This window comes from Macrobrachium rosenbergii, chromosome 10 (assembly GCF_040412425.1).
Source record: "Macrobrachium rosenbergii isolate ZJJX-2024 chromosome 10, ASM4041242v1, whole genome shotgun sequence".
Lineage (NCBI taxonomy): Eukaryota > Metazoa > Arthropoda > Malacostraca > Decapoda > Palaemonidae > Macrobrachium > Macrobrachium rosenbergii.
In genome coordinates, this window is record NC_089750.1 from 3,203,891 (window position 1) to 3,223,044 (window position 19,154).

At 36.7% G+C, this 19,154-nt stretch overlaps 1 protein-coding gene across 2 annotated transcripts in view; it reads right to left on the bottom strand.

Annotated features, from left to right (window-relative positions):
* Positions 1-8,345: 8,345 nt before the first annotated feature.
* Positions 8,346-19,154, bottom strand: part of LOC136842417 (retinol dehydrogenase 13-like) — a 29,780-nt gene continuing 18,971 nt past the window's right edge. For both annotated transcript variants that reach the window (XM_067109724.1, XM_067109725.1), the window contains 6 exons: positions 15,928-16,080; positions 15,062-15,250; positions 12,495-12,653; positions 11,843-11,962; positions 9,715-9,922; positions 8,346-8,667 (listed from right to left, as the gene is read on the bottom strand). In XM_067109724.1, the coding sequence (XP_066965825.1) occupies positions 8,559-8,667; positions 9,715-9,922; positions 11,843-11,962; positions 12,495-12,653; positions 15,062-15,250; positions 15,928-16,080 (938 nt within the window). In that variant the 3' untranslated portion in view covers positions 8,346-8,558. The remainder of the gene's footprint in view (positions 8,668-9,714; positions 9,923-11,842; positions 11,963-12,494; positions 12,654-15,061; positions 15,251-15,927; positions 16,081-19,154) is intronic.

Consider the following 19,154-nt stretch of genomic DNA (forward strand, 5'->3'; position numbering starts at 1 on the left):
GTGAAGAAATAAATATGACCTGCAAGATTTTCACTGGCACTGGCTGTCGTCCAATCCTGGCCACTTTCGAATGGAGACGGTGCCGTCGTCCACCCGATCTGCTGTTGCTTCCTTTCTGTCATGGAGTTTCTTATCAGTCAGTTGGGAACTGTATTTTTTATGCAACTTTTGTAGTGAGGCTTGTGGGATAGGGTGGGGTGGGGTGGGTCTGAGGGGATTGTGACTTCATGGCAGAATTGACCTAGCTGCAACGTATGTTGGGACCACACATTCACAGACATAAAATCATTTGTTACTGTCATACCTTACAAAAAAACAAAAACAAAAAAAAAAAAAGAATGAGTGCAATTTTGGTGACTCAGAGCTCTTGAAGGTACTTACAAACACTAGGTGTCCATGTGTATGTTGCACCCTTGGATGAGCTTGCGTCACTGTGTTTATATACATACGTATCCTACGTATGTATATATATCTCAGGATTAAACAAGAAAGGTTACAATGAACTAAAGTTGCAGGTGTATGGATGTGGCTAAAGTGCAATGTTGCCATTGGCAGTGAATCTTTGTAGGCCTCATATTCCTTTTGTTAGTGAAAAAAAAAGTCTGAAAAAAATTATACTGGAGTTTACTCTTAGGTTTCTTTACATTTTATACCATGACTATGACTTGAAATATAAAATATATATTTGTGTACATATATGCCGACATATACTGACATGCACAGTATGTGTCGCATATATATACAATGTATACATTATATATGATGATGTACATGAGTAAGTTATGTGCATCATGTATGATGTATACACACAGTATATATGAATATATGTAACATATAGCTGTGTGTATATATATAATGGATCATGACTTTGCCATAAATAAGTACAGGAAAAGGCTCAGTGGCATATTACTGTCGCCCATGTATCATTGGGTGCACCTTTTTATGTAATTTTTTTTTTTCCTTTTTTTTTTTATTTTTGTTGCTGCGGGGGAAGGGAACATTTGCGTAGCACTGATATATAGTTGTTGTTATCCTCTAGGTTGACTTATATTTTTTCTCGTTTTATTTGATCACACTCTGACAGTGCAGTGGATCAGGCGTACTGTTCTGTTACACTCATTACAATTTCAGTTCATTCCAGTTTTATTTGGTGACCCTACTGTAAGGGATTCATTTTGTCTTCATCTGGGCAGTGAAGTACTGTACCACATGCAAGCAACTAAGATTATTACATTTTAAGTTTAAATATATATATATATAAGCTTTATATTTACTAAAGATATTCACGTCAGTTGAAGTTATTACGGTACCATTATTATTATCATTGTTATGTCTTACTGTGTTATTATTGTTATCACCATTATTATTTTTATTATTCTTACAACCCTATTTTATAGAATCATGATAGCCAGTGCATCAAGATACAGTACTGCATTTTTATGTTGGAGGCAGCAGAGGTACATGCTTTACTGACTAAAATTTTAGAGTCGGAAGACACTGGTAGGCGTGGGTTGAGCCCTAGGAAGAGCTCCCCCCTTTCCTTTACCTTTTAGTGGCCATACCAATGTCTTCTGTAGCCTCCTGTCAGCATATCCAGTACAGAATTGTGGTAATTGATCCCAATTAGACCAAGATTATTATTATTATTATTTGTTTTATATATGGTGCAAGGAGCCAAGAACACAGTGTGGCAGTGTTGAGTGGTTGTATTCAGGACTAAGGCAACACTCAGGGCATGATGGTTACTCACTTGGGGTGGGAGGGTGGGGAATGACAGGGATAGGGGACAGTTTGGTGCTTCATCCCCGTCTGTGGAAGGGGGAGAACATGAGTCAAACTATTCCACATATATATATATATATTTTTGATAGGATAAGAATTTAATTTTTCCTTGTTTTTAATAAGTCGTACGGTATCGCCTTATAGTCCTCTATGATAAGATGTTGTACACTTGACATGGCCATTGAATTTTGACAATGGTTCTGCATGTTCATTCGGTTGTTTTCGTGTAGTAAAATTAGTGTACATGGTTTACTCATCAGCTCTTAACTGTTCCACATTTCCTACAACAATCTGACCATTTATAATTATCCTTTTATATAATTAAAATGTGCAAACTGCTTACAAAGCATCATCATGCCCTAGTGTTTCCTGGTCTGGTGTGTGTGATTGTTACCTGGTACCCCTGTGGGGTATTGTTGGGGACCTGGTATTTCAACACAAATACATGGTTTATCTATATTTTGTTTCATTTGTACCCTTAAATTCTGAATTGTAGTTCTACCAGTGACTGCTGCCAATAAAAATCAGCTTTAAGATTATTCCTGATGAATTCCAATACTGGAATCTTTGTAAACATAAGTAAATCATATAAGACTTGCAATAAAGTGATTATTCCTGATGAATTCCAATACTGGAATCTTGGAAAACATCAGTAAATCAGATAATAAAGGACTTGCAATCAAGTTCCCAAATAACAGTGAAGAAACTTTTGAAAAGCTAGAGAGGGGAAGAAAATTTTTAAACTAATCACTTAAATTACTTTGAATAAACTTGCAACACAAAGACAACAAACAAACTGTATTGTCACTGTGAAACCTAATTAAGTATGCTGTCCCCAAACCACTTCATTTAACTTTTATTACTGAAAAAAGTTTTTATTGAGGTGTTAAACTGGGTAAAATTAAAATTGTGAAGATTGACCAAATCTAATTAAAAGGTTCTTTGCATGCTGTCCCCAAACCACTTTCATTCCTTTTACTTTTCTTTCATACTCTAAAATCATTTTCCACCCCCTCCTAGGCCATTCAACATTACTTTTCTGAGCCATTTTAATTAAATGTCCTTTACTGACAGAAACTGACAGTAAAAAGGTTTGAATGGGATGCAGGAAAAAATAAAACCCCGTGAATAGCACTAATCATTTGTTAGATGGAAGAAAAGAACATGAAAATACCTCTAAAAACACTTGGACTGCCCCATTTTGAAAAGACTGCTGCTAAGAACCTGAAGAAAATACAATGCACTGAAAATGCCATCCCCTGAGTTAAGTTTTAATGCACTTTTATCACTAAAAAAAAAATGGTTTTATTTGAAAATTTTTCACTTCTGACCACATTTCAAACAATTCTCTTTGGGAAAAACCATTACAGTACTGTATTGGTAACAGAAAGTGGTTCATTTCATTACGCAATACTTTATCAAACCTAAATCAAAGGATTTTAACAGGCAAATTTCATAATGCAGTTTTACATCTTATTATGCTTATGATACTCTGCCATAATTTTTCCCCTAGCTCGCAACACTGTTTGATAGTATACTATGTCCATAAATTTCATACACTCTAAGCAGCTATGGCTGTAGTTTCATACACTACCCACTTAATGATGTACTAGTGTTACCTTTGAACTGTGACTCAAATAATGTCAGCCCTAATCGGGAAAAGATGGCGGTTATCCCTAATCGGGAAAAGATGGCGGTTATTTATAAATTGAGTTCTTAGGAGGGATATTCACATGTCTAACCTTTATACCCTGTACAACAGGTTTAAATTTAGTCCACCGAGTTGAATCTAAGCTTTTTCATAATTTGATGTTAGCCCATATACACTATTTGGCTTCCACAGTCTAAAAGAACCCTTGATTTGTCTAGTACTGCCAGGGTTGATTGGTAGCTCCCAAAGTTGTATGCTATATTTTTACACAAGGTTAAACATGCAAGTACTTAGGCCTAATGTAAGTAATATGGGCTTTCCAATTCAAATGTGTATCAAAGATTAAACCTAAGAAAATTTGAAATCCAGCTGAAGAAGCCCAGGTATCTACTTATACAATGGCAATGTCAAGAATATTTTGAGTTATATTTAAGGCAATCACTATATAGAATTAATAAAATCAAACAACCACCAGGCCTTGGAGACCAAATGGTGCTATGTTAGGATCAGAATTATTGGCTGGTAGGTTATATTAGATGAATATTTCTTTGTTGAACGAAGCAGATTACATGTTCTATGGAGAAGTGTTCTGTTTTGGTGAGAATATCATGGTGAGGTGGACAGGGAAGAGAGGTTAGGCTGGTAAAGGCTCCGTTGTGTGCAACTGTGTGCTGGGGGCAGGAAAGGATTATATGGATATGAAAAGAGGGATACAACAAGTTGGACAAAAGGTTGGAGGGGGCCCATTCATCAGGTGGGAGTGTGTTGGGTTTGAATGGCCAATTTATAGTCGGGCAACAGCTGTTTCCCAACGTCTATTCTGATACCATGTCCATGGGATTGGAACCCTCAAATGTTCCACTAAAGTACAGACATTAAAGGGAATGAGACATCACCACTATATAGAGTGTATCCATATTATGCATATTACGATTTAAATTTATATACAGCATGAGGAACTAACTAGTATTTTGCAGGTTTTAGTTTCGTCTTCTAAGATGCAAAAAACACCGCATGTGTCCTGCCTACCAAGTCTGCAACCACTGAATGAGATTCCTGAACACTGTAGGGATCCTTAACAAAAAATAAGGTTCTTCAAACTTACTGTTGCAACCTGAACACTGCCCACATACAGCAATTCTCACTGAAGGTAAATTTGTGGTAAAGTTCTAGGGAGGAGAGATGTTAATGGCCTCATCTTGAAAACGGCCAGAATTTTGTAGTATACGAAAATTATTTTACACCCTTTTTTAAACAAGTTGGTTTACATAATTCTGACTGCACATCTCTGAAGTTTTCATTTAACACTGAGTGGCATCCTGGGCCCTTGCAAGAACTGACACCGTCTTCAATTTCTCAAGTGATGAGAAAATAGCTGTTGTTAGCTATCAGATTGAAGGAAAGTAGTTTTGAACTGCAAAATATCTAGGATTTATCTCTTGATACATATCTCTACATGAAAGCCACTGAAAAGTTAAAAATGAATTAAAATATTAATTATGATTATGAAGTAAACAATACGATTGAGGTCTAGGAAAGCAAAGGAGAAGAAATGAGAAGCACTAACATCAACTAGGATCACATGAAGACCTGGGCTCATGCTGTTGACAGGTCAACCCTTTTGTCATTACAGTATAAAAGGCAATAATTCTATAAATAATAGATTATGTTAATCAAATATACAGATCTACTACAAAATCATTTAAAAATTTTAGACTAAATTCAAGAGTGAAGGACCCGAGCTTTTATGAGCATATCAACGTGGTTTGAAAGCAGTGAGCCACCATTATCCTTTCACCAAGACCTTGTAACTTTCCATATTTGATCACAGGGATGTTTTCATACACAATAATTTGCCACCTTTTCCCATTAGAAGCAATCATCTAAAAAAAAAAAAAATTTATTTTATCTAAACGCAATTAACCCCTCAGCAAAAGAAATTAGGCTATTCCTCCTTAGATGATGCATGAAATTCTAATCTCTGGAAATTTAAGAAACTGTGATTGCAAAGTAAATACATTTGGGTAATTACTTAACAAAACACAAAAAAAGAACCTATGAGTAATTGGAAAATCAATTACAACTTGAGTAGTAAATCACCAGGCAATAAAATTTTTTATCTATAATGTGAATACCTTCATACAAATTCAATTACTATACTACATAATCCAACATCAGTGTTTTCAAAACTATACTGAAGCCTCCTGAGGTTAACCTGAGTATTCCTAACTTCCAATCTTGACAATGTAAGATGCACAGAGCGTCAGTACTGTATTGTGAATTAAATTAAAAAAGATTATTTCTGCAACTAGGAACAAAGACACCTGTACCTCAAAAGTTTTGCCAAATTTACTGACAATTTGTGTGAATTTATGCACTTTCAATTTCCTTAGCCCTAGCCTTCAGTAGACTTATTAACTGATGTTTTGTTTCAGTAATCGAGGCACTAACCTCCTAAAAACCTAAAACTACTGTAGGCTTTGGGGCTTACACAATAACACTTTATTAAAATTATGCACAATTCTGACAGTATGAATCATTACAACATAGACAGACCCTAAACTACAAATGAAGTACATTATAATAATATATTATGGAGGAACAAAAAGGTCTCGCACCACATAACTTTGGACTATCGCCAACGTTTATATGTATGCTATTAGGCCTCATACTAAGCAGTATGGTTAATGGATGAGAAGGTCATTTCTCACCAAGATGGCATTAAATAGCACTAAGGGCCAAAAGATAAAAATTACACTTTTCACATATGATATGACATGGTGTAAGTTGAAGCCCAACACCTTCTAGGTAAGGTTGTGGACCCTTAGGTTAGGTTAAGTTGGGGGGGGGGTCTAGGTAAGGAGTAAGGACCCAGCATACTAAGTTGGGTTAGGTGGGGGTTTACCCCCCACCCCAATCCAGTTAACGATGCAGCCCTCATATTAGGTTAGATTAAATCAATCCTTTTACAGTATTTGTTTTCCAATTGTTGGATGCATAGGTAGGGTCCCTTATCTATATAATTATTTGCTAATAAAACTAATATAAAAACACTCAAATCACACATTAAAATACAGGATATTTTATTTTTGAGCCCAAAAAGCAATATTGGTTTAAAGTACAATTTTAACCTTCCTGTGAGCTGAGCAAAATAGCAAAATTAAAACACTAATCCATGAACGATTTGCATTTTGTTGCTCTGTTTCATAAGTGAAAGGTCACTTTCCACAGTTGTGAAAGCTAACATCCACACCTGCAAGACTTTTGGAGGCGAGCTGGGATCATGGGTGTCAGCAAAGGATGTCTCTGTAAGTACCCGACCCATAGAACAAGTGACCATAAAATCACCTGTGTGGTATAGGTTAAGGAGCAAGTTCAAAGGGGATTTTTTTTATTATTATTATTATTATTTATTATTAATCAGATGAACCCTATTCATATGGAACAAGCTAACACGGCCCATAGATCTTGGCTATTATTCATTGAAAAGAAATAACTGGTAATAGAAAATGGTAATTCTATATATCAACTCCGCACCTGTTTTTACCTTTTCAACTGGTTTTTTCTACACTTTTAGGGGTTCTGATACTGGTGGTGCATCGGTTTGTTGTCGGCCAAATGGAATGTCCCTTCGCCGTGTTTAGTACTGGCCCAGGGGGTGGGGGTACCCATACATTAACAAGTTATTGCACTTGCCGGATGGGATATGAACCGTTCGAAACAGACATACCCTAGCTCTGTCTTGTGAAGATTGCGTATGGAAACCCCTTGTTGGATGGACTCCGGGGGTTAATTACAGGTTAATTAGACTCGAGCGCCAAAAATGAAAGGTAAATTCATAATTAGCAACCGAAAAACTGTAGAAAAAGTCAAGTTACAGTGCCATCGGTGACGCGCGGAGCTACCCTATAGCTCTACCTTGTATCTTTGCTTGAACTTTTGAGGTTCCTGGGTTGCTCCAAGGGTCACCACCAACTGGTGGGAAGCAATGGCCTAAGTGAGATTAGCATGGACCATTTTTATTAGAGAGAGAGCGGTAGATGCTTTAGGTCTGACACTTAACTATGCCCTAGGTGATGTTATGTCGGTTTGGCCCAATATTTTCAGATCATAGGACTGGCTGGGCCTACAGTATGTCTGGCATTAACCTAATCACTAATTATTACTGATCGAAATCCATACTCAGTCGATATTGTATGGTTAAAACAATGATAAGGAAACATAAAACAATATATAGACGTCGAACTCGACAGTAGGCCTAAAACTTTTCTGGTACCCAGAACCTGATTTTACATGAAAAATAGAGAAAACCTACGAATACCATGGATAAAATAACGAAGAATGTGGTTCTACTTACGAAAAGAAATGTTATATGGTAAAAAAAATAATAGTGCATATGTCACGATACCTTCACTTTTCCACGGATCACTAACACAACGCTGGATTTTGGGAATCCAATTCTTCTTCTTCACTGGTTCCCGTCTTCCTTTTGATCAAAATGCAGGACCACACGTGTGATACATCTTTTTGGGGAAGATTAATTCAAGATATTTATCATACAGTAAATGCGCCCTTTGGGTACATATGATTGATTACAGATGTTGAGTCTAATAACCATGGTCGCCCAAGTGCACCTAGAAATACGGAGCAGGTTTAAATCTCCTTTTAATTTTTTAAAATTATTAATTTCTATGAATCACTTATGCAACTGTTTGATGATACGAATAAATTAGTGACGAATTTTGTTTTCCTGTTTGAAGTAGTAAAATTCTATATGATTTTTTTAAAGGTATTTTTGGGCAATACTTTATACTTATACATTATTTCACCTATGATAGAACATTATTATATCACTTCCTTTTTGCTGAAGAAGCAAGAGGTTGAGGCCACGCTGTGGCAAAGGAGAGACAAATCCAAAGTGGAGTTTATTTGATTAAGAAAAGCCTACAACTGAAGCTGTGTTTCATATGGAATTAAGATATTATGAAGAACTACAGAGGCTTTGAAGCTGGACAGGTTGAAAAAATATTATGTAATACCTATGGAAGAGTGTAAGGAAGATAAAAGTAATAAAAATGTATAAAGTCAAACTGCAATGAAATTGTTGAATCAGTGAAGTGGCTTCTTAGACGCTGTAATGGTCCAACCCAACCAAACTCAGGCTCGTGTCCCAAAGGCGCTGGGCATCATCATCGCATTCACCTCTGGGATGAGGCTTTTTCTCAGCACAGTCACTGAAGGAAAGACGCTTTTTAGTACACACATTCCTTACTTTATGTATAACACATACAAACTCTTGTCTGAAAACATTTAATCTCAGAATTCAGTTGCAATAAATGGAAAGATAATTATTTTCCTAAATACATCGGCCTTCTGTCTGTGCATGGAGTTCTTTAGCATTACATAATTCTTCAAGACACGAGACACATTTTTTAAAAGGATGTATAAAAAACATGACATATTTCAAGACTTTTGGTGTAAATCACCCAAGAAGTGTATATGTATATATATATATATATATATATATATATACTATATGAGTGTGTGTGTGCAAACACATATGAGTATGCAAGTTTATATTGCTAACATATTATTGTTTTACTCTTAAAAGCATTTAGAAATCTGTACTGGATATAAAAAAAAAACAGAATTCCATTCCTTTATATGGTTGTCATCGTATGGCTCTGATTGCAATGAATATGGATTTAGGACTTACAGAGGAGTAGGATTAGTGAGCTATTTTGTGATAAAAAAAAAAGCTTCCAAAAAATATCTTGTTCCTTACAGTATCACAAAAGGTCTTGAACTGCTCTATATAACGTACAGTACAGTGGTTATCCCAATAGAGATATCCATGTCGTAATTTCATTTCCTTGTTTAGTGAGTACGAAATAAGTCTTTGTTTTTTCTTCTTGACATTAGAAAATAAACAGATAATTAGCTGTTAATACACTGGCTACGAGTCCTTTGATATATTAGAGAGAAAGAGAGAGAGAGAGAGTGGTTGATTTTTTTTTTTTTTTTTTTTGGAGGCCTCTTAGGTTTATAGTCTGCTGACTGTCCATAAGGGTTTTCAGCTGAAGATTGAGAGAGAGCGAGAAGCATCTTTACCCATCCATCTTATTCCTTGCTTAATCTGAATCAAATAAAACTGTGCTTGAAAAGTATTCAGGAGTCTCCCCCTCCCCCTTCTCTCTCTCTCTCTCTCTCTCTCTCTCTCTCTCTCTCTCTCTCTCTCACACACACACACACACACACACACACGCACACACACAGCTTACCTGTAATACTTTCCAGTCTGGGTGGCTTGACTTTCGTCCACAGCGCAGTATATTGTTGTCTGAGCCCCACGTTCGACTGTCTTGAAGAAGAACTGGCCAAAGAAATGGAAAGCCCAGTGGATGAAGTCGTTGACTGACTCGTGTATGTGACGACCAAGTTCTGTCTGTACCACTCCAGGATGCAAAGAATACGTCGTGACTCCCGAGCCTGCAATAATAATAATAATAATAATAATAATAATAATAATAATAATAATAATAATAATAATAATAAGATGTGAGAAAAGTGATGGACTCCTAAGGAGGCTTGATGCAACACGGAACCCTACATTATAAAAACCTTCCAGTCGAATAGAATGACTGTGATAGACAAAATAATAATAATAATAATAATAATAATAATAATAATAATAATAATAATAATAATAATATGGCTATACAAGTAATACTTTTAAATTAATTTGTACAGTGAAGACAATTCCATTCTTCTGCAACCTTGAGTAGCCTACGTGAATAAAATAAAAAACAAAACTTTTGTTACTTCGTTCAGGTATCTTAAAATACAAGTTAAAGTGCATATAAGATGAGTGAATTGCGAAAATGCTATCTCCTGAGAGGAAATGCAACTTGAATAATTAATGCTATTAGTGAAGTCACGCCTAAAACCTCATTTTCTCTTGCAACAAGTTTTGAGGTAAAAAGAAAACATCACCGCAATCTTGCAAGATAAACTCTTTAAAATATACTGATTGGAGTCGAGACTTTCGAGAACATTAATTTTACGTCTTAATATCTTCGCGTAAGCAGCGGTAGATCAAAAGTAAGTCCAAACTTAAGCTTAATAAATTTAGGAACGATGCCTTTTGCACGTGCTAACAACAGCAAGCAAATTATGCAACTTTCCTCTGAAGGCGGCATACGTAATTTTAAGCTAAATTATTCATAAACGTTATCATTTCTTCATTGGTAAATGTGCACCATTTTAGGGAAAATAATTTAGACAATAAAAAATACTATACCTTGCTCTGTGGATGTCATCTTTAACATAAGAAAAAATACAGCTCTGAATTAATAATATAAACAAGACAAAAAGATAGGCCTATAGCAATATCTGGTAGCACATACTAATACCTCAGGAGTTCTAATTCATTAAACCACCCTTCTTGCAATATGCACAACTAAATGCATAAAAAAATATTACACCTCATAAGTCATTTAATATATTATGGATACTGTTATATACATACTGATGAATTCATATTTTGTAAACAATAAATAAAATATAACCGTTACAACACAGAAGTTTAATCAAAAGCGCTTTAGACCTATTCAATAAGAATCAAGAACAAAAAAATATTTACTAACCGATTATGAATGCCTAAAATAACGTTAAAAATCAAAGTTAATAATAGTGCCATCATTTAAGGTGATGGTACCAAACAATATTTCGTCTGCGCCTCCATTCTCGTTGTCAAACGCAAAGCACACACGTAGACAAACATTGCGCGTTGCCACAGAGTCCAAAAGTTCGATGCTGTTACTTGTATTCCTTTCTTTAAGAGAAACCTAAGTCTTAATGAAGTACTCTGTGTTTGTTTGTCATCCGAATGTAGTGTGATTGCTAGAGTATATATTGTCACGGGAGAATGTTTACGCTTACCTAATCTGCAACTGAAGATTATCTTTTAGCATCCTAGACAAAAAGCATTGATCGGACGAGAAGCGGTGCTTTCAATGTGGTATGGCCGTTGGCAAAGTATTGGTAAAAAAAAGCTTTGCTCACACACAGGTGTCACGAGTGGTTTTTTTATCAAAATGGCTAAATTTACAACGTATTGATTTACCTTTTGTTAATGTCACAGTATATCTGCCTCACATTTCTACGTTATAACAAAGATGGACAGACAAAGTGACAAACGTGAAATAAATCAATTCTGCCACCAATAATGGCCGCCTTGAGCAAAAACTGGGGATTAAGAAGCTGAAAATTGCACACAAAAAATATTCCCGCCAACCCTGCTCACTTTGCACTCAACTAACACCAGACACAAAGATATGCATAAAAAAATCTTGAAAGAAAACTGTGACCTGTAACACGACTGATTAGTAAACAAAAAGGGCCACTGACCTTGAAGTTTTTTGGCAAGCTCTCGCGAAAAAAGCACATTGGCCAGTTTGCTCTGACAGTAGGCCTCCTTTGCATCGTAGTTCTGGGTCATCATCAGGTCATCCCAGTGCATGCTGCCCTCTGCGAACAACAGAAGAATAATCATATCTAGTTAACTCGATTCTGATAAAGGTGTCTTCCCAGGAAAAAAAATAAAAAACAAACGCCATCTAAGAAGCGTAATAACGAAAGTAATTGACATAAGAGTCTTTTTAGAGTAAAAAAAAAAATTCATGTAAAATAAAACGTGTAACTACACAAACTCTGAGATTCGAAAAATAAAAACCACTCATTGAAATAATACTGTTTTAATAATAGGACCAAATCTCCTTTTCTTCTGATATCACATACAGTAGTTGCTATAGTTATAAATACTGTATATATTATCTACAAATGCACACACACACACACACACACACACACACACACACACACACACACACATATATATATATATATATATATATATATATATATATATATATATATAATATATATATGCAAACCTACTGACAGCACAGGCTCTTGCTCTATAGCCGGGCAACTGTGTCCCCAAACCATAGCTGTTAAAAAAAATTAACTTACTAAAAAAAACACATCCCAAGCAACTCACGCGTGTGTGCAATGGACGACACAGTGACAATCCTAGACGGGGCTGCTGCCTTCACCTGATCCAGCAGGAGCAAGGTCAGGAGGAAGTGGCCCAAGTGATTTGTACCCAGCTGCATCTCGAACCCGTCTTTCGTCTCCCACCTTGGGCACATCATCACGCCTGTCGTGTGTACGATGGGGGGTATGAGAATTAGGGCACTGTCACTTAAACAAAACAAAACAAAAAAAAAGTAAAAAATGCGCGGGCAATCGAGTTTTCTGTACAGCGTATAATCAAGGCCACCGAAAATAGATCTATCTTTCGGTGGTCTCGGCATAATGCTGTAGGAGCCGAGGTCCATGAAACTTTAGCCACGGGCTGGTGGTGGCCTGTCCTATATCGTTGCCAGAAGCACGATTATGGCTAACTTTAACCTTAAATAAAATCAAAACTGCTGAGGCTAGAGGGCTGAAATTTGGTATGTTCGTTGATTAGAGGGTGGATGATCAACATACCAATTTGCAGCCCTCTAGCCTCAGTAGTTTTTAAGATCTGAGGCCGGAGAGAAAAAGTGTGGACAGAAAAAAGTGCAGACAGACAGACAAAGCCGGCACAATAGTTTTCTTTTCAGAAGTGGAAGAAGATTGTTTACATTTATTTGCAAGAGGCAGAATTTAACGTTTTCTTTGAAAAGCCGTGTGTCCCTTGCTGCTCGCTCTTCTGACCTAGTTATCCACTGCCGCTTGGGTGCATGCTGTACCCATCTGATTGTTTGCTTGTTTGATCATTTGCTTATTCGCTGTTTATCGACTCTTACTTTGCCACACTTCTCTCCTTCAATCTTTCTTCTGTTTTATATGGGCATTCTATAATAATAATAATAATAATAATAATAATAATAATAATAATAATAATAATAATAATAATAATAATAATAATAATAATAATAATAATAATAATAATAATAATAATAATAATAATAATAATAATAATAATAATAATAATAATAATAATTACCGATCTTAAAAAAAAGAAATGTATTTTTTTTGATGTATGCATTTAACACAATTTTCAGGGCGCCCTGAGAGAGAGAGAGAGAGAGAGAGAGAGAGAGAGAGAGAGAGAGAGAGAGAGAGAGAGAGAGAGAGGTCATATTCATAAATGTCGACAGAGTTACAAGGAGTTACAAGGATTAGGATGTCTCAAAGACTTATTAGCCAATCTTCTGATAAGAGAGAGAGAGAGAGAGAGAGAGAGAGAGAGAGAGAGAGAGAGAGAATATGAAGTCACATTCATAGGTGTTGAAAATTGGGTTCATGCGGGCTATGACTCTTCAGAATTTCAGAGCTTCATAACAATTACCGCCACTCTTACTACAAGTACCCATGATTACTGTTGTTTATGTTGTTGTTGTAGTTTTGTTGTTGTTGTCACTGTTGCTGTTGTTGTACCAGCTGATGTATTTTTATGGTGGATGTACAACCGGATGTGTTGATCAGTAGTTTCGCTAAATGAAAAAAAGTTTAACTGTAATTCAGTTGGAAAATAAACATACTGATGCTGGCTGAAAAAATTATTATTATTATTATTATTATTATTATTATTATTATTATTATTATTATTATTATTATTATTATTATTATTATTATTATTATTATTATTATTACTCACAATGCATGCATTCTTGAGGTACAATCGTAAAAGCAATCGATTTATTAAAAAAATATCAAGACGATATACTTATTTTCATAACTATTCCTCTCAAATGTACCTTGGAAGACCTTAAGTGTAAGACTTGACTTCCAAATCACACTGCGATTCTTGATTTCAAAGTCTCGTTGGGACCCATTGCCGCTAACACCAGATTCCGAGCTCATTTGCAAGCCTAAGCACTGCTGATATCTGGGATGAAGTAACAGTTTACTTTTGTGATCAGAAGTGGAAATGCTGACTGCTGACTTGTGGAATGTTACAAACTGACGCTACTGCTGTTATGAACTGAACTGAATTGAATATAGAATTTAGACCAAAGGCCAAGCACTGGGACCTATGAGGTCATTCAGCGCTGAAACGGAAATTGACAGTAAAAGGTTTGAAAGGTGTAACATGAGGAAAACCTCGCAGTTGCACTATGAATGTCAATTGTTGAGAGAGGGTGGAAAGTAAGATGGAAGAGAAAGAATATGAAAGGAGGTATAGTAAAAGGAACGGAAGGGGTTGCAACTAGAATCAGAAGGCACGCTGCAAAGAACCTTAAGTAATGCCTACAGTGCACCGCATGAGGTGCACTGACGGCACTAACGCCCCAAGGGGTACTTCTGTTATGATCGTCGCATCCACAAATAGTTAATTCTGTTCAAAGGCAAAACAAGAGGAAAACCTGAAAGCAGTTGCCCTATGAATCAACTATTAGGAGAGGACAGAAAGCAATAAAAAAGTAAGAAAGAAAGAAAGAAAGAGAATGTGAACGGAGGTACAGTAATAGGAATGAAAGGGGCTGCAGCTACGAGCCGAAGGGACGCTGCATAGAAGACACCTGCAGAGCCAATGAATCATTCATCCCCGTGACGGCTACTACCTGTCCTCACCTGCATTGTTAATCAGGCAGTGGATCTTGGGCTCGGTGTCCTTGAGCGTGGCAGCGGTGTTCCTCACGGAGTCCAAGGAAGCCAGGTCTAAGTGGTACACCCCGACGGTGTTCCCTGTCTCCTTGTGGATCTCCTCGGCCGCTAATCGCGCCTTCTCCAGATCTCGGCAAAGCATCACCACTTTAGCACCTGCGGGAGTTATTATTATTATTATTATTATTATTATTATTATTATTATTATTATTATTATTATGCCAGGAGTGATCTACAAACCCAGAAAAATGTGAGGAGAGCTCAGCCACATCTAAGTGATATTTATCTTTAGACTTTTGTAATCCTGCAAATAACATTCAGACTTTACCATGCACCCAAAGTTTTTTTTTTTATTTTATTTCATTTAACTACTTGCATATAGAATAGAATATGGAATTTAGGCCAGAGGCCAAGCGCTGGGACCTATGAGGCCATTCAGCGCTGAAACGGAAAGTGACAGTAAAAGGTTTGAAATGTGTAACAGGAGGAAAACCTCAAAGCAGTTGCACTATGAATCAGTTGTTACGAGAGGGTGGGAAGCAAGATGAAAGAAAGATAATGTGAACGGAGGTACAGTAAAAGGAATGAAAGGGGTTGCAGCCAGGGGCCCAAGGCACGCTGCAAAGAACCTTAAGTAATGCCTACAGTCCACTGACGGCACGGCCCTCTTACGGTGATTTAACTACTTGTATTTTGTTTATTTACTTTCAACAAATGCAGAACACACTATCGACCCCTTGTATGATTCCAGAACAGACAGGAGTCTCCCCACGTCCCCCCAACCCCCGCCCTCTCAGGCCCCAGTGTCCTCACGAAATCTGAAGGCTCCCCACCTCTCTTGGATAGGTCCTTGGCAGTCTCCTTGCCGATGCCCGTGTTGGCTCCAGTGATCACGACCGTCTTGCCGTCCAGACGCACTTTGCTCCTGCACTTCGGTCCCTGAAGCCATATCCGCAGAGCAGCCAGGCAGCTAGCGGCTCCGACGACTGAAATGTGCAGGGGGGGATTGTCTGGTTAAGTACTCTGTTCATTTGAATGCTTAAAAAGCTTAAGTCGTTATCTACATTATTATTGTTATTATTATTACTCAGAAGATGAACCCTATTCACATGGAACAAGCCCAGAGGGACCACTGACTTTAAACTCCAGCTTCCAAAGATTTATTATTATTATTATTATTATTATTATTATTATTATTATTATTATTATTATTATTATTATTATTATTATTATTATTATTCAGAAGACGAACCTTATTTATATGGAATGGAACAGACCCACCACCACAGGGTCCACAGACTTGAAATTGAAGCTGCCAAAAAACATGGGGTTCATTGGGAGAAGTAACAGAAGGTAAAGGGACATACAGTAAGAAGAGATCTCACATATTAAAAAAGCAAAAATAAATTAACAAATTAACAAATAAATAAATAAAAACGTAAGTAAATTACCAAAATGCAAGGCGAATTATTTTGAGATAAACATTGATAACAAGGAACTGAGTATTACGGATAGCTGGTACAGGATAAACTAATTCTGCTACGGCTACTACTACCACCACTAGTGCTTTTGCCATTACCATCTACCATCTATCTTTATTTTCAAGAGGCCATCCTATTGGCCACTATTTGGCCCATAAGGTGGCCTCCTTTTGATGCACAAAACAGAAAATAAGGTTTTGGGAACGATTAAAGGTTTTCATGACAGAAACAAAGTATGTTTTTTAATATGCAGATGGGAAAGTGACTGGTTTGGTGCAAAAGTGGGTCTGAGATAATGGCACGTTATGTCCAAATGGCTGTTTAATGTCTTTATGAATGGATTGATGAGAGAAGTCATAGCAAGGAGAGCAGATGTAGAACCAAAGTTTTTATGTTTGCATATGGTACAGTTCTGATTAAGGGCAGTGAATAGAAACTGCAGAAACTCATGAAAAAAACTGAGAGCTTTGCAAGAAAGTTGAGGCTAAATATAAGAGTAAAGTTATGAGGGTAAATGTTGACCAGGAAAAGGAAGCAATTAATGTTTATATAGATGGTGAAAGAAACAGTTGTGTTTGAGGTTTTTGAAAGTACATCTAATAAAGGAAGAGAACAGAGGTGACACACAGAACAGGTGAAACATGGAAGGTAGCTTGGGAAGAGACTCGTGAGAATGTGCCAAAGACTGTTGAGCCAACTCCCCTGTATCGAAATGATGTGTGGATGTTGACTGAAAATGGAATAAAAATGCTGAAGCTGTTAAGATAGACTGTTTATGTGGCATATAAAGTGTAAGAATATAAAATTTAGGCCAAAGACCAAGTGCTGGGATCTATGAGGTCATTCAGCACTGAAACAGAGACTGACAGTAAAAAGGTTTGAAAGGTGTAACAGGAGGAAAACCTCAAAGCAGTTGCACTATGAATCAATTGTTAGGAGAGGATGGAAAGTAAGATGAAAGAAAGATATGAACAGAGACAGAGTAAAAAGAATGAAAGGGATTGCAGCTAGGGGCAGAAGGGAGCTACAAAGAACCTTAAGAAATGCCTACAGTGCAGCGCATGAGGTGCACTGACGACACTAACCCCCCTACGGGGCATACGAAGCATAAGGACCGAAATGAAGAGCAAAGAGCGGTATGTAGGAGTGGTAAAAAGGACAGCATAGGTGAAGAGATGGATCAGTATTTTTAGATGGCCTGGTCATGTTGAAACAATGGGAGAAAATAGGTTGCTGAAAGTGTATGAATCAGAAGTATCAAGTGGGGAGGAGTTTATATAAAAGATGTATAAGAAGAAAAAGCCTTAATCTCTTGACTGAGTTGAGTGGTGCAGTGTGTGGATGCGGCGAGGGAGGGGGGGTGTGTGAGTTCGCTACGCTGTCTCCCTTCCTTAGCATTACTGATAATAAGAAGTAAATACATACAGCAATATTATGTATGCACATATATGCCTAGATACTGAGGTGCAGCTCCGGAATGTTTTATCTTTCCGATTATCAATAGGCATTCTAGGTGAAGCTGCAAGCCCTATGCCCTTATCAAAACCTGGCTGTAACTCACCACTGTCACTGTCTACTACCAGCTACCAGGGACAAAATTCACTGAATAGGATATACATACAAACACACACATATATATATATACAAAATGTATACATATATAATGTATGCATATATGTGTGTATATATAGTTATACCTTATTTTACTCATGTTTGTTTCACTTTTATTTCTTCCACGTCTTTATATTCTGTCTCTCACATACACTAAAATAATTACACTTAAACAAACCGAGAACAGCGCAAATAACCACAGAAAAAAGAAATACGAGAGAGAGAGAGAGAGAGAGAGAGAGAGAGAGAGAGAGAGAGAGAGAGAGAGAGAGAGAGAGAGAAACTAAAAATGAGCGACCGTACGCTCATGAAGGACGATTATCTGGGCGTCTTCCCGTTGCCAGCCACCGAAAACCGTCCCTCTGGCCGGAATACATAAGAGCAAAAACCGTCTGCGGTCACCCGCTGCATTTCACGAAATGTCTGCACAATTTCTTGCTTCATCTCCGCTCCGAATTGCGACGGTTAAGGGCCCTTGTGAGATTCGGACCCTTGTCCTCACAACCCCGAAGAAAAAAAAGTTTTGTTGTTGTTGTTGTTACTATTCTCATTATTAAAAAATACTCGTAGTAGCGTGAGTCTTGAAATGGTGAAACAAATCCACGGTTACGTATATGTAGCCTATATATATATTTAAAGATGAAATTGTACCGATTCCCTAAAGCTATCCGTACAGTTTTATCTTTAAATATATGTACATATATATATAACTGTGGAGTTGTTGTTATTATTATTATTATTATTATTATTATTATTATTATTATTATTATTATTATTATTATTATTATTATGTAGGTAGGAGGTATCATATGGAGTTGTAAACATCCATTAGGAGTAATATATTCTTATTAATTAAAATATTTCCCGCAAAAGAATGTTTAATTCTTCGTTGATCAACAAGTGACGTATATTGCAGAGTTACTGGCGGAATGCAATATAAAAAAACAAAAGATTCATGATAATGGCTG